General features: G+C 40.4%; 1 protein-coding gene across 2 annotated transcripts in view; it reads right to left on the bottom strand.

Moving 5' to 3' along the window:
* bbox1 (butyrobetaine (gamma), 2-oxoglutarate dioxygenase (gamma-butyrobetaine hydroxylase) 1) overlaps positions 1-16,801 on the bottom strand; it is a 154,924-nt gene that overhangs the window by 73,909 nt on the left and 64,214 nt on the right. For both annotated transcript variants that reach the window (XM_059975987.1, XM_059975986.1), the window contains exon 5: positions 6,635-6,833. In XM_059975987.1, the coding sequence (XP_059831970.1) occupies positions 6,635-6,833 (199 nt within the window). The remainder of the gene's footprint in view (positions 1-6,634; positions 6,834-16,801) is intronic.

The following is a 16,801-nucleotide window of genomic DNA, read 5'->3' as shown; positions in this document are numbered from 1 at the left end:
AAAAATTATGCTAAAGCCAAAGAAAGAGCCAAACGTTGATCAAGATGAGGAGAGAGGTGTGGAAAGGATCAGGGAAGAAGCAGTTCATGAACTGTGGATGGAGTGAGTGGGAGGGAGGAGGTCCAAAGAGCCCAGCATTTGGTGAATTCACAGTTCTTAGAAGGCTGGACAGGAAATAGCCAGAGTCGGGGAAGATCAAGGCCTTGTCCTGAAGAGAAATAAAAATTTATGCACTGGTGGACAAGGACACAATGCAAGTCAGCAAAAGCAGATCTGATGGGTAAAGGGAAAGTGGCAAGGATCAGTATGTGAACAGTAAATCTGCAGGTAGAGCTATGTTTACGGAAAGTAGAAGATGAGGACACTGTATAGACGAACAGGTCTTGAGACACCAAAAGCTTGGATGAGGGTCTGTAACAGGGTAGAGATTTGTGATGCCATGGTGGCAGAAGTGGTTTATCTTTGTAATCATGATCGAGAGCATGAGTTAAAGACATAAGAAGCTGTTTTTGTCATGCATTTATGTGGTCTTTAGAGCTATGCTAACATTTATCATTTCTGACCCTTCAGGACTCCGGATTGAGCTAAACTTGTGTTGTTGTTTGTACACACTGATAACCCAGCTGTAACAACATCTTTTTATTTGGGCAGAATGAGTTCAAAGCCATTATAAACTATTTACATCTTGTCAAAAAAACAATATTCTGAAGGAAAACTAGAATCCTCTGCAGGATTCAGGCACTGATTATATTGGATAAGGCAATGCTAAGTGGTACAAAGACAAATTATATTTTATTATCTACTTTGCTCAAAATGCTTAGCTGAGAAAAAAAGATCAGCAATTAACCACCTTTCATAACAGCTTCAGAACTCTGGAGTTTAGAGAGTCCTCTTTTGGATGGGCATTTATTTTACGAGCACTTATCTTTTCTCAAGCCTCAAACAGCGATTACTGCAACTGAATTTTGCCTTATTTCAATAAAGTAGCTGATCTAACTTTATGTCTCCTAAAATAAGACTTGGGAAAATTATGGGCCTACAGGTTTGCTCCATCAATCGATATGCTGCTCTATCTTCAGCCTTATTCATTTTCTTGACTGCTTCCAAAAGCACCTGCATTCCTCAGAATCCAAAAATCAATCAAACTCAGTGATAATATCCTCAATAAGTTAACTTTCATAGATTTTTGCAGTAAAGAATTACACAATTTCACAATCCCCCAAATGAAGAAGTTGCTCCACATTTTACTCTTTAGTTGATCCCTTATCCTGAAACTAAGCTTTCTAATTCTGGATTCTCCAGCCAAAAGAAACACCTCAGAATCGTATTTGTCAAACCCCAACAAACTATTGAACAGTTCATTGAGATTACTTTTCATTCCCACTTTTATTTTTTTCTCATTTCAATTCCATTTTCATGTGGCCATTAGAACTAAACCACTTAAGTGTTATGTTTGTAGAACTTCGTAAAAAAGTACTTTTAAACATTAACACATTCAGAAGTTTTCATCGCCAATTAATAACTGAGCAAGCTATGCACAAAGGAGCCAGTAAAGACTGGTGCTAAATGCAAATAACTTGGAACAAAAGTGCTTGCTCTTTAAAAGGTATAGCCTGTGAGAGAGCACAAGAGGGGAAGAGAGGGGGACGGGAGAGAGAGGGAGAATGAATGAGATGGTCTTAAATCAGCTGTATGTATTCCTAATATTGCTTGTTTCAATTAATTCTGTAAAATGGCTCCATCAATCACTAATATATCAGTCATTGCTGCTCTACCCAACGACTGTCAGTATTATTGTAAGCAAATTAGTTATTTACCATCCCATACAGTCATCAATTGGTAGAAAAGCTTTATGATACTTTGCCTTAAGGGGCAACTTTCTCCATTATTCTTTCTAAATCATTTGAGAATGAGAACGACTCGGTATTTAATTTCTCTTATAACCAACCATCCAGACTTTGTCTTATTCTCTCTCCGTCCAACTCTCATCCTCATTTTTTTTAATGTACTAGTCTATAAATCTTTTTGTTTCAAAATCAAGACCACATGTATACTTTCTGATATCTGTACAGAGTAATTAAGGCCATAAGATACTGGACCAAAATTAGGCCATGTAGCCCACTGAATCCGTTCCATCATTCAATCATGGCTGTTCTGTTTCTAACCCTATTCACCCGCATTCTCCCCATAACTCTTAATCCCCCGAATAATCAATGGAGGGCTATCCAATAACTTTTCCTCCACATTCTCTCTGGTAACAAATTCAACATATTCACAATCCTCCAAAGAAATTCTTCATCTCAGTTTTACAGGCCTTTATTCTGAGACTGTGCCCTTGGAACCTAATGGCAGGACCCCAAGGATCACTGATGGTAAGAGGGATTCTATGGTGCAAGTTCATAGCTCTCTGAAAGTGGCAACGTGTGGACAGCACGATAAAAATGAAATATGTCATACACTGAGAATAAAAATCAACAAGTCATGCTGCAACTGTGTATAACTTTTGTTTGACCATATTTGACAAATGATGTGCAATTCTGCCACTGCATTACAGGGAAGATGTAGAGACTTTTGAGAGAGTGCAGATGTTGTTCATCAGGATGTCGTTGGATTGGAGGCTATTAGCTAGAAAGTGAGAGTGGACAAACTTGGATTATTTCCTTTGAAGTACCGAGGCTGAGAGGTGTCCTAATAGAAGTGCATACAATTATGAGAGCCACAGATAGGTTAGTTAATCATTCTTTCTCCCAGGATGGAAATGTCAAATACTGGAGGGCAAGAACTGGAAACAGGAAGAACAGTAGAATAGAAGAAACTGAATCGTATAGATGAACTCACAGAAGAGGTGAAATCTAAAAGTGGGAAAATGATAAAGGAACTGCTAAAATTATGGTACATATTTAGAAAAGTGATGAAATACAATATAAAACTGTGCAGCTCAGGAAAAGGCCTTTCAGCCCATCACTTATCAAACCCACTTCTATCACTTCCTCTGGCAGTGCCTTCCAGGCATCCTCTACATTTTGTACTCACATATCTCCTCTAAACTTCCCCTACATGGTTTAAGTGCATTCCCCCTCATGCTCGGCATTTCTTTCCTTGGTAACAGATACTTACTGTCAAAGACTCTTATAATTTTATAAACTTCTGGCATCCACCAACACTTCAGAGAAAACAACACAACCTTTCCTTATAGTTCATACTCTCCAATCCAAGTAGCATTTTACTAAACTTTTTCTGCACCTTTTAAAAAGCCCGCACATTCTTCTTGTAATGGGGGATGACCAGAAATGCACACAATACTCCAAGTGTGACTGAACCAACGCTTTATATATTTTCAACATGACTTCCTAACTCATATTTAATGCTCCAACAAATGAAGGCGAGTAAACCATACGCCTTCATTACCACCCTCTCTACTTACAAGTTCCAAGTAAATTTATTATCGAAGTACAAATCCTGAGATTTGTTTTCTTGTAGGCATCAACAATGAATCCAAAAGCATAATAGAATCAATGAAAGATCGCTCCTAACTTGGCAGACTCTCAAGGCGCTGAGGACTTGGACTCCACTGACCCCCACCCTGCCAAGATCCCTCCATACATCAATGCTCTTAAGGATCCTACCATTAACTATGTACTTTCCTGTTACCTTTGACCTCTCTTTGACGTGCATCTGATTTACATTTGATTAATCTTGAAATGCTACTCTTTGCACATTTCAACTTAAAATATGATCCCAATACATCCTCTGAAAACGCCATCTTTACCTTATTTTCTTTATACATTGGTCACTTTAATTACCTCCAGCTGTTGACTGTAGAAAACATATTTTACTTCCATGTCCTGATTAGTTTGCTTGCCCAAAAGGCTGTTCCCTGTGGGTCATAACTTGTCTGAAGATGCCTTGTGTAGGTTCAAGAACAAGTGTAGGTTGTGTAGGTTGAACAAGTTAGGTCTCTATTCATTGGAGCGTAGAAGGTTGAGGGGGGATTTGATCGAGGTATTTAAAATTTTGAGAGGGATAGATAGAGTTGACGTGAACAGGCTGTTTCCATTGAGAGTAGGGGAGATTCAAACTAGAGGACATGATTTGAGAGTTAGGGGGCAGAAGTTTAAGGGAAACACGAGTGGGTATTTCTTTACTCAAAAAGTGATAGCTGTGTGGAATGAGCTTCCTGTAGAAGTAGTAGAGGCCAGTTCAGTTGTGTCATTTAAGGTAAAATTGGATAGGTATATGGACAGGAAGGGAGTGGAGGGTTATGGGCTGAGTGCGGGTAGGTGGGACTAGGTGAGATTAAGGGTTCGGCACGGACTAGGAGGGCCAAGATGGCCTGTTTCCGTGTTGTGATTGTTATATGTTATATAAGAAGTCCTGCTAATCTGTTTATGCTTATTAACTAACTGATTTCAATCCAAAATTTGTGTTCTTTGTTTAAAATCTATCTATAGATTTGTGATGCTTCACCTCTACAATGCCCTCCAATTAATCCATCATGATTTGCATACCCCTACCCATCTAATTTGTGGAAGTCTTTTCTCATTTGTTCACTTTCTATGCTTTAACTAGCTGTCTTTTTCATAAAGCCTTTGAGTGCACTCGCAAATTACTTCCATGGAGTCAATATTTGTTTTCATAATGTATTTTTAGAAATTTCATTACTGGGCAAAAGTCTTCGGCACCATAGATTTCTTTATACAAATTTTGTTTTAGGTGCTTATTTTTTTCTTCTACATTAGTATGTCAGTAGAAAGGAGCAAATTTTAGATTTCCCAGCATTCACTTTCCAAAAAATTAAATGCTACAGGGAAATGTTTGTATTTCATTAAAGAAAGTAACATATTAAAAGTAAATAGTCCAGTGCATGATTAAACAAAGATAACAAACAGGATGATCAAAGACATGAAGAGCTGAATGAACTAAACTGGACGACTGAAACAGAAATGGATATAGAAGCAATCAAATGGGGTGAACGACAATCAAACTAAAAGGTGAAGGGCAGCAGCTGTAACAGCTTAGCCTTCAATTCTTACACCATGGCAAAAATGAGCACAGCAACTAGACAAGCTAGTCACCCTGCAACAGCAAGGTCTCTCCCAAACAGAAACTTCATGGCAGACAGGAGTTTCAAGATGTGCCATCCAAGCTCTCCTGAAGAACCACAAAGAAAAAATTGCAAAGCTGCGGACCAGAAATGCAATGGTCGGCCATGGAAACTGGGTGTAGCGGTTGAGAGGTACTGTAAATCAAACTGATGTCCCTTCTAAACAGGAAGAAGTATAGCACTCCATCAGTTCTGAACTCAGAGAAACCACTGGAACCCAAGTATACCCCTCTTTAGACCAGAGAAGTCTTGTCTGAAGTGGTCATCGTGGAAGAGTTGCTGACAAAAAGCCAAGTGGAAAGAAAGCCATGAGACCTACCTATGAACATGAACATAAGGACTAGCGTGCTGAACAACTGATCAAGTGAAAATTAGGAATTTTTGACTCAAGCAGGAGGCAGTTGTAGTAGATCTGGACAGTACTACATGGATGAGTGTCTAGCCAACAGTGAAGCATGTAGAAATTCCCAGAATGTTTCAGGCTGCAATTCTGCAAATCAAGTTGGTGATTTGGTCAGAATTAATGGGATCTTCAATGCTGAGAAGTACATCTCATCCATCATGCAATACCTTTAGGGAAGTGTCTGATTGGTCCCATCTTCATTCTGCAGCAAGACAGTGACCCCAAACACACAAACAAGGTCATAAAGGACAACCTCCAGTGAAAAGAAGAACAAGGAGTTCTACAACAGATGGTGTGACCTCCACAGAGCCCTGATTTCAACATCATCGAGGCTGTCTGGGATTACCTGGAGAGACAGAAGCAAGCAAGACAGCCAAAGTCTGCATAACTGTGACAAGTTCTCCAGGATGCTTGGAACAATCTAGCAGCCGATTGTCATATAAAACTGCATGAAAGAATTGATGCAGGTTTAAAGGCAAAATGTGGTTACATCAGATATTGATTTAGTTTTTTTAAGACTGCTTACTGCTCTTTATAGTAATTTTTTGATACTTAGAAACTTCTCATTTCATTATTTTTGAAAACATCTTTGCTTTACAGATTTTTTTACATGTGCCTTAGATTTTTGCAAAGTACTGTACTTTCAGTGATCTTTACTTCAAATAAAATTTTTGCATGAACATAATCTTCTGATTCAATTTAATCTCTGTTATACAGTCCTGATGAAGGGTGTCGGCCCGAAACATTGACAGTGCTTCTCCCTGTCGATGCTGCCTGGCCTGCTGTGTTCTACCAGCATTTTGTGTGTGTTGTTGTTTGAATTTCCAGCATCTGCAGATTTCCTCGTGTTTGCTGTTATACAGTACAGTGCACAAATCGTAGGTACTTTTAAGACTGTTTATTTATGGAGATAAATACACAATCTGCTAACACAGTCCATGGTTTCCAATTTTAAAACAAATAGATGATTTAGAAAATCTTTTCTGTGAACATTAAAATAGATAAACTGTGTATTGGTTGAGGTAAGGTATCTCATGGGGAGGTGTTACAGCCATGGTAGATGATCAGCAGATAACTGTATTTTGTTGTAGCATATTATCAGCTTTAGAATTATATTTCTCACCTACCCATAAAAGGTCAGTCTTACGTAGCCAATCCTTTTTCCCAGTCTGGCCAGTTGCCCTTCTTCCACAGGAGCGTTCTTCAGTTGCACAAGTCCAATCCTACGCAGATTGCACAGCCATTCATAGGCAACTTCATCGTTAGTCAACACTTCATCAAAGCTGGCGGTGGGAATCTTGAGCTCTGAACCCCAATGCTGTCGATCTGATTTAAAGCAAATTATAATTCTTGTTCAGAGCTGCCTCCAATTCATGATTTCCAACAGTTGTATTGAAAGGAGACAATGGGCATTCAAATAACATTGGAAAGGTTGCAATAATATCACACTTCATGAGTACGTTCCAAAGCACTTCAATTACAATGCAATTTTTTTTGTTAGATGTACTACTATAAAAGTTACTGTTACCATTGCAATCAAACATAACAATCAATTTGCATGCAGCATGGTCAAGAACAGTGGGTAAAACAAATCAGAAGTTAATTTTTTCATGCGGTATGTTGATGGAGGAACATCACTGAGGAAATCAAACTGATATTGAAGTGCCCTGCTGATCAGAATAGAAGCTGATAGTTGACAGTTGATTCTGCCACAAGCAGTTTGAACCTACTAGTGTACCACAGGGACTGCTGCTACTTTGTGATCTAGATGAGTTACAGGAAATATTAAATAGTAAGTTCACAGATGATTTGAAAATTGACAGTTTTACTGTTGCAGACGGTAGTCTTTGGTTACTGAATGATGTTGATGAGTTCATAGGTTAAGCAGGAAAACTAGGTGGAACTTAATTCCGAAAAAGCTACAAGGTAACGCAATTTGGAAAAGCCAAGAAGGCTAGGAATGCATATTGAATGGTTACACTCTAGGACACATGAGAAGAACTAACTATCAGGCTCTTGAACCAAAGGGGATATCCTCACTCACCTTCACTTGCCCATCATTGAAATGTTCCCACAACCAATGGACTCACTTTCAAGGACTCTTCATCTCACGTTCTTGATATTCATTACTTATATATTTATTGCTATTATTTCATTCTTTATGTATTGGTACAGTTTGTTGACTTTTGTACACTGGTTTTGCACAAGTTGGGTGGTCTTTCATTGATTCTGTTATGGTTATTATTCTATGGTTCCTTAAGGTTGTTAGAGACAGGGAATGGTAATGGGAACGAGCTCCCACCACCCATTAAATACTCCCAATGGCAGGCGCCTCAAATAGCCTCTGACAACAAAGTCCAACGCCTGACTTCACGTGTGGTTTAAGATAATAAGCCCGACGAAACTGTTTCTACTCGCAGGAGAAGGGCTAAGGTGGGCTACTGCTGCTTTAAAACCAGTCACTTCAGGCGGATGGGGGTCATCAGAGGTAGTTGGCAGCTCATCCAAGATAAGGAAAACTCTAATCTCAAACCTCCGCTGCCTTGTGGCTATACCCATTTATGGGGAAGGCTTCAAGTGTAAAACACCATGGGAAAAATCCAGAGCTGGAGTCCCTATGGCAGTCTTAAGCTGAGTTTAATGCTGATTGGCAACTCCTGTGACGCTAATCGTGCCAAACAGTATCGGCCTCTGCTATTTCTTTGGGTTCATCAGGTGCATGGAGAGAGGGAGCTTCCTACGTTGGCAACAGCTTGCTAGTCCTTTTGTAGTACCCAGACTTGCTTATCTAGACAGCTAGGACACAACATCCATGGTCAACTCTGACCGACAAAGGCCTCAGACTATTACTCTATAGATTTATTGAGTATGCCTGCAAGAAAATTAATCTCAGGGCTGTAGATGATGACATATATGTAGTTTGATAGTAAACTTACTTTGAACTTTTGAATAAGGAACTACATGTATGTGACCTAGGATCCCTGAAGGCAGTAGTGCAGGTCGATAAGGTGGTTCAGTCAGCATAGGAAATACTCACCTTTATTCACTCGATATGGAATTCAAGAGCAGGGGGTTTTGTGGTACAACTATGTAAAATATTGGGTTTGGCATAGCTGGAGTATTTAATTAATTCTACTCACCACACTAAAACAAAAACGTCATCGCACTGGAACATGGTGCAGAGGTGATTCACCAAGAGTTTCCTTTGACTGGTGTGTTTGGCTATGAGCAGAAACTGGACTTGTTTTCCTTGGAGTACAAAAAACTGAGGAAGATATCTGACTAAAATTAAAATTACGAGAGGCACAGCTGGGGTAGAGAATAAGCTTACTCTCTAAACCAACTTTCCTCATTAGCGTAAGAGTACACTTTCAGAGAGTTTGATTTAAGTTAAGGAGTTGGTGATTTTGAAGGCACTTGAGGAAGAAGTCTCCCCCCACCCCTCCACCCCAGACATACAAACACACCACGGAAATGGCTGGCAACTGGAAAATCTTCGCTGAAAAATACACACAAAATGCTGGAGGAACCCAGCAGACGACGTTTCAGGCTGAGACCCTTCTCAGTCCTGATGAAGGGTGTTGACCCAAAATGTTAACTGTTTGTTCTTTTCCATAGTTCCTCCAGCATTTCATGTGTGCTGCTTGGATTTCCAGCATATGCATATTTTCGTGTGTTTGTCAGAACCTTCTCTGAGAAGTTGGAGGAGTTGGATACTTGCACAATATTTGAGAAGACTTCTTCCCCCTTCCTTTTCAGTCCTGAAGAGTCTCAGCCCACAACATTAACTGTTTACTCCTCTCCATGGATGCTGCCCTAGCTGCTGAGTTCCTCCACCATATTGTATGTTGATTTGAGCTTTTAAATGAGGACTTGGAATAAACAAGGAATGGATGGTTGCTGATCGAGTGTGAGAAACTGAGGGTAATTTAGTTAAGTACTTGATGGTTGGCAAAGACATGGTAAGTTGGAAAGCCCGATTCTGTGTTGTGTAACCGTGATTAACTTCAATCATGTGCCAAAATGCTGAATGGAATTTGAAGTTTTCAGATTCAGAAGTTAAATTGCACGTAAATGATTAAACTCTTCCAAAACAAAGAAAAAGTATTCCACATATTACCACTGTACTGAGATTCTTTAAAAATTAAACTATGATTAATAAAAGAGCAATTCAGCAGAGAGGATGGATCGCAGTTTGAGTCACCACATCACACTGCACTGGAGTGAGTGTAGATGAAAATATGACAATGCTGGTAAAATGTAGATAGGAGCAAAGACTGGCTCTTCGATTCATGGGAGGCTAAGGACAGATTTAATTGACAGGTATAAAAGGGCTTGGAATAAACAGTAATGATCCATTTGCCTTACTATAATGATGTTCTAATTGAGTGATATTTCTTTTCCATCCAGGGAGTGAATGTGTTCTGGAATTCACAGCTTGAGAGGGTGGTGGACGTAGAAATGAACATCGTTTTAAAATACATTTGAATTTGTACCTGCAGGGTAATGATACAGAGGAAACTAAAGGAAGAGTATGCATTTTGATCCATTTTGCCAGCACTGCCATTCAGTAAGATCTTGGCTGTTGTGTGTGTGTGGGTGGGGGGGGGGGGGGGAGTGAGCAGTTGACATCTTCTTTAAATGTCTTCAAAATCTCCTACTCCTTAATATACTCTTATGCTCAGGAGAAACGTTAGTTTAGAAAGTAAGTTTCTTATTCTCCACCCCATCTATGCCTCTCATAATTTTATGACCTTAGTCAGATATCCTCCTCAGTCTTCTGTACTCCAGGAAAACAAATCCAGTCTCTGCTCATAGCAAACCACTCCATCCACAGGAAACTTCTGGTGAATCACCTCTGCACCATTTTCCAGTGCAATGATGTTCTTGTTATAATGTGGTGCCCAGAGCTACATACTATACTCTAGCTGTGCCAAACTTAATGTTTTACATAGTTGTACCACAAAACCCCCTGCTCTTATATTCCATATCGAGTGAATGAAGGAGAGTATTTCCTATGCTGCCTGAACCACCTTATCTACCTCGACTACTACCTTCAGGGATCCTAGGTCATATACATCTAGTTCCTTGTCCTCCCCATACTTCCAAGGTCCAGCCATTCAATGTTTATGCCCTAGCCTTATTGGCTTTTCCAAAATGCATCGCCTTATTTTCTTTCCAGTATTAAATTCTATCTAGTTTTCTGTACAACCTATCAACTCATGAACATCATTCTGTAGCGGAAGGCTGCTGTCTACAACAGTATATCTGTCAATATTCAATACCACTTTCCTGTTCTTTCTTGAATATACTCTGGTACATAGCCTCTAAATTCATCTGTGATAGAAAATCCCAAAAATCTGCCATCCTCTGAGTATACACGTTTCTCGTCTCTGACTTGAACAGCCGATTACTAACATTGACATAGTAGCCTTTGGTTCAAATCGGAGAAATCCATCACTGAGTCCGGCTCTTTGACTCACTGAGTCTACACTGAAAATCAGCCACTCAATTATGATAATCCCGTAAGTTCTACATAGTTGGGTCAATTTACGGTGGCAGAGACTAAATGCAATTTCCATAGATTGAGTGCAGACATCACAAACAAGGAAATATTAACACTGCACTCAACCATCCAGCCTCAGACCAGTACAGACACAATGGGTCAAACAGCCTCCCTTTAATTACAGATCTATGATGAAATTAAACTTAAAGTTCATTCACATGGAGTTATTGAATCTGTGCTTCAATTATGAGAATGTTTTGATCACAAGGGATCTGTTTACAGAAAGAAGGTAGTCCACAAACGAAACATCTGGTGTCTCCAAGCTTGAAGCCTGGGAACAGCGGGAACCAAACATAAAAGGTTAATTTTTGAAAGTGCTTTGTTTTAACAAATTCATTATTAGAAGCCTCTAGAGCGCGCTGATGTTTTTCATTCTATGAAAGCTCACAATATCCAAATTGAAAGCCTCGAAAATTTGGAAGACGCAGTAAACTCCTATTCTTTACTCTGCTCAGTACTTCTTAAAGCAAGGTAAAATGTAAACTTTATGAGATTCTGTCAAGACCAGACAGTTCCCACTTCCCTTGTGAATCACAGAGCCAAAATGAACATTTGGTCTGTAACCTAATCTAAATATTATAAATAGAATTCAGCTGTTGTCTTAGATTGGCTTCTGCATAAAAGTTGCAGTTTGTTTTTCCTCATGCAACTGGCCATAAATGTGTTCTGAAACAGGGTCCCGTCCAGATCCACAGCAAACCTGGGCTGAAAATCCTTCCTCTGCAGCATTTTTTCTCACCATTGAACCACTGCCCCGCTCACCATCAAAAGTTGTTTAATAGTTTGCTTCTTAAATATTTATCAGAAAATTACAAATAATAGTCAGCAACATCTTGTCATTCACACTCTATTAACACAGCACAAATGGAGGTCTGCTACTCGGTTCTAACAATTACTGGCAATGATTGAAAAAGTTCAAAGATTCATCTATTATCGAAGTATAAGTATTATTATACAGTATACAACTCTGAGATTCAACTTCTCCAGATAGCCACAAAAAAATTACTTCCATGGCAAAGAAAACCATGTAAGTCATTCAAAGTAAAACATCAACCCCACTCTGTGCAAAAAAAAACAAATCTTGCAAACCTCAAACCCCCCCCCCTTGCACAAAAAGCCACTAACAGATCACACCAAATGAATTCAATTGAATTGACTTTATTTCTTACATCCTTAACATACATGAGGAGTAAAATTCTTTACGTTATATCTCCTTCTAAATTTGCAATGTGCAATTTATAGTAATTTGTATTAAATAGTATGTACAACAGGACAGTCAATATAGCATAGAAATACAAATGTATCAGCGTGAATTAATCAGTCTGATGGCCTGGTGGAAGAAGCTGTCCCAGAGCCTGTTGGTCCTGGCTTTAATACTGTGGTACCGTTTCCCAGATGGTAGCAGCTAGAACAGTTTGAGGTTGGGCTGACTTGATAATCCTTCAAGCCCTTTTTACATAACTGTGTAAATTTTTGAATAGTGTGAGTTCATATCTACAGTTGTGCTGGGCTGTCCACACCACCCTCTGCAGAGTCCTGCGATTGAAGTACAGTTCCCATACCAGGCAGTGAAGCAGCCAGTCAAGATGCTCTCAATTGTGCCCCTGTAGAAAGTCCTCATGATTTGGACTCATGCCAGACTTCTTCAACCACCTGGGGTGAAAGAGGCACTGTTGTGCTTTTTTCAACACACAGCCAGTATGTCCAGACCACGTGAGATCCTCGGTGATGTTAATGGCAAGGAACTTAAAGCTGTTCACCCTCTTGACCCCCAATTCATTGATGTCTATAGTGGTTAGTCTGTCTCCATTCCTTCTGTAGGCCACAACCAGCTCCTTTGTTTTTGCAACGTTGAGGGACAGGTTGTTTTCTTGACACCACTGTATCAGGGTGATGACCTCTTCTCTGTAGGCTGCCTCATTATTATTTGAGATTAGGCTAATTAAAGTAGTATCATCAGCAAATTTAATTAGCAGATTGGAGCTGTGGGTGGCGACATAGTCATGGGTATACAGAGAGTAAAGGGGCTTAGTACACAACCCTGAGGGGCTCCTGTGTTGAGGGTCAGAGGGGTAGAGGTGGGGGATCCACTCTTATCCACTCTTCCTGCCAGCAATCTGACAGGAAGTTCAGGATCCAGCTGCACAAGGTAGGGTCAAGGCCAAGGTCTCTGAGCTTCTTGTCGAGCCTGGAGGGAATTATGTTGTTGAATGTTGAGCTGTAGTCCAAGAACAGCATTCTCATATAAGTATCCTTCTTCTCCAGACGTGTAAAATTGATGCACAGAGCTGTGGCTATTGCGTCATCTGTTGGTTGGTTGTGTTGGTAGGCAAATTGTAGGGGGTCCAGTGTGGGTGATAGCATGCTGCAGATGTAGTCCTTGACCAGCCTCTCAAAGCATTTGCTTATTATTGAGGTGACTGACAGGACGTCAGTTGTTCAGGCATGTTACCTTGGTCTTTTTAGGTACGGCAACAATGGTGGCTGTTTTGAAGCAGAAGGCACTCTACGTTAGGAGAGGGAGAGATTAAAAACATCTATAAACACACCTGCCAGTTGTGCCATGCACATTCTGAGTTCCTGCCCTGGGATGCCGTCCGGTTCCGCAGCCTTGCGAATGTCCACTCGTTGGAAACACCTACGTACTTCGGCCTCAGGGATGACCAAGGTGCAGGTCACTTTGGTGGCTGCCCTCAGGGGCTCAGTGTTGGTGATATCGAAAACCCTCAATAGAAAGAGTAGCTACAAGACAATACATCAGCCCAGAAAAATACATCCTCCAAATATTGTGTACTAGATTTGTCTGTTCATAAGCTGCCAGATTCATCCAGCTAACAAGAACTAAAGCATGAAGTAATTTAAATTACTTGAGCTGTTTTAAGGTAAAAGGTGCTGCACAAATATACTGAGCCAGAGGAAATAGACAAACTAGTAAACAAATACTTTGCATCAGGATTCACCAAGAAGGACACATAAGATAGGGGTATGCAGATATTCTTGGACAGGGGTTCCCAACCTGGAGTCCATGGGCCTGTTGGTTAATGGTAAGGGCCATGCCGTTGCATATAAACGGTTGGGAACCCCTGGTCTGGAGCAACCTGATATCAAGAAGGTGATAGTGTTGGGTTCTTTTTAAAAACATTAGGCTGAATAAGCCCTCAGGGTCTGACTGGATCCATACCACGTTAATGAGAGAGGCCAGAAAGGAGATTGCTGGGGCCTTGACAGAGATCTTTGTCGCCACAGGCAAGATCCCAGAGGATTAAAAAGTAGCCCTCTGTTTAAGCTGGGCGATCAAGACAAACCAGGAAATTATAGACCTTGCACTAGTGGCAAGGAAACTATTGGAGAAGATCTACTTACATCCAGGCAAGTTTAGACTTTATTCAGCACGGTTTTGTGCAAGGGGTGTCATGTCTTACAAACCTGATTTGATTTTTTGGGGTGATGGTGGAGTAGAGTCGATGGGCCAAATGGTCTAGTTCTGTTCTTATGTTTTGTGGCCTCACGAAGGTAATCGATGAGAGGCAGCCAGTGAATGTTTCATTTGGGGCCTTTAGTAAAGCTAACAATTCATGGTTGCCATTGTAAGAAACTTGCTTAAACAAAAAATTGCTCATTGCTTGTTTGCTACCAAGCACTTGGGACGGACTAGTAAGATATTCTAATAAAGCAATGTGAAAAAGTTAAAGTGAAAATTATATAGTGATGGCGGCTCTCTCACAACCTTGCAGTTTGTTCAGCACACTTCAAATTAGTCATCTGGGAATAGTATGAACTTTAACACTGATATAAAAAGCAGCTTCCTTAATGTTCCACTAATGCGTGCCATAGGTGCTTTCTTTTTAAACTGCAATTGGACAAAGTCCATTTCTTCTTGGGTACTTGGAGTCCAGCAACGGAATCTTTTGAATGGTTGCTTCATTGAAGGGGCTTTCCCAAGATCTGTAACTCTAACTAGTTGCAACATCTGTCCAGAATGGGTTGTGCCCTGTCAATTGCTCCACTGGAGTGTGGTTACCCTGGAATTTAGATGAAAATCAGCTGTTGGTAAAGCTGTTACTATGCATTTGATACATCATGGAGTCATCTTCAAGCAAGCTGACAGCCAAGGCAGAGGTTTTTCACATTCTAGAAGCTATTCAACTGGCAATAATGACATCCTTAATAATGCATATATTGTTGTCGAGTACAGAACAACTATCTGAGCAATTGAAGCAAAATGCCTTGAGTTAACCTGTGCTTTTGTCAGTGAATAATTGCTTACTGGAAATAAGTAGCAATTTTGAAAGTAGTAGCAGCATCATAAGAGAACAGTGTAACACAGGAACCAGCCCTTCAGCCAACTATGTCTGTGTGACCATGGTAGCATTTAACCAATCCCATTTGCCTGCCAATAGTTCATATCCTGCATCTTTCTGTCTGCTCACATATCTGTCCAAATGCTGTTTAAATATCACTATCATACTTGCTTCTACACGTGGCAGTGCACCCACCACTCCGTGTGTAAAAAAAACTTTTCTCACACATGTCCTTTAAACTTTCCACCTGTCTACTGAAACTTATGCCATCCAGTTTTTGATTCTCCTTCCCTGCAGAAAATGACTGTCAGCATTCACCTGTCTATGCGTCTCATAATTTTATACATCTCTTCAATCTCCTACTCTCCAAGGAATAAAGTCCAAGCTGGCCTATAATGTAGGCCTTTGAGTCCTTGTAACGTTCTCATAAATTTATTTTCAAACTGGGAATAAAACTCTGACTGTCAAATGCAAATGAGTCTTTGATATGAGATTATAAGATAATAAGACCATAAGATACAAGAGCAGAAATAGGCCATTCAGCCCATTGAGTATGCTCCGCCATTCAATCATGGGCTGATCCAATTCTTCCAGTTGTCCCCACTCCCCTGCTTTCACCCCATACCCTTTGATGCCCTGGCTAATCAGGAACCTATCTATCTCTGCCTTAAATACATCCAATGACTTGGCTTCCACAGCCACTCATGGCAACACATTCCACAGATTTACCACCTTCTGACTACAGTAATTTCTCCAGTTCTCAGTTCTAAAAGAACGTCCTCCAATCCTGAAGTTGTGCCCTCTTGTCCTAGATTCTCCTACCATGGGAAGTGACTTTGCCATATCTAATTTGTTCAGGCCTCTCAACATTTGGAATGTTTCTATGAGATCCCCCTCATTCTCCTGAACTCCAGGGAATACAGCACAGGAGTGGCCAGGTGTTCCTCATACGGTTACCCTTTCATTCCTGGAGTCATTCTCGTGATACAATATTATATATTGTACTTCTTGCAAGATAGTCATCAACCTCCTAAGCTCCAGAGAACACAATCCAAGTTTGTCCAAATTCTCGATATATATCTAATACAATACAATCCAAAACATTCTAGTGAACATGTTCTGTATCCTCTCCAAAGCCTCCATGCCCCTCCTATACTGTGGCAACCAAAAATGCTACAACCACAGTAGCACAGCAGTTAGCGCGACAGTGTTACACCTCAGGGCATCAGAGTTTGGAGTTCAATTCAGGCCTCGGCTGAACGGAGTTTGTACGTACACCCCATGACCGCATGGAATTCCTCCAGGTGCTCCAGTTTCCTCCCACAGTCCAAAGGTGTACCAGTTAGTAGATTAATTAGTCAGTATAAATTGTCCTGTGATTAGGTTGGTGTTAAATAGGTGGGTTACTGAGTGGCATGGGTGGGCAG

The sequence above is a fragment of the Hypanus sabinus genome, chromosome 7 (genome assembly GCF_030144855.1).
Source record: "Hypanus sabinus isolate sHypSab1 chromosome 7, sHypSab1.hap1, whole genome shotgun sequence".
Classification (NCBI taxonomy): domain Eukaryota; kingdom Metazoa; phylum Chordata; class Chondrichthyes; order Myliobatiformes; family Dasyatidae; genus Hypanus; species Hypanus sabinus.
Note: the sequence above shows the minus strand (reverse complement) of the source record. Positions and strands in the feature narration are given on the sequence as shown.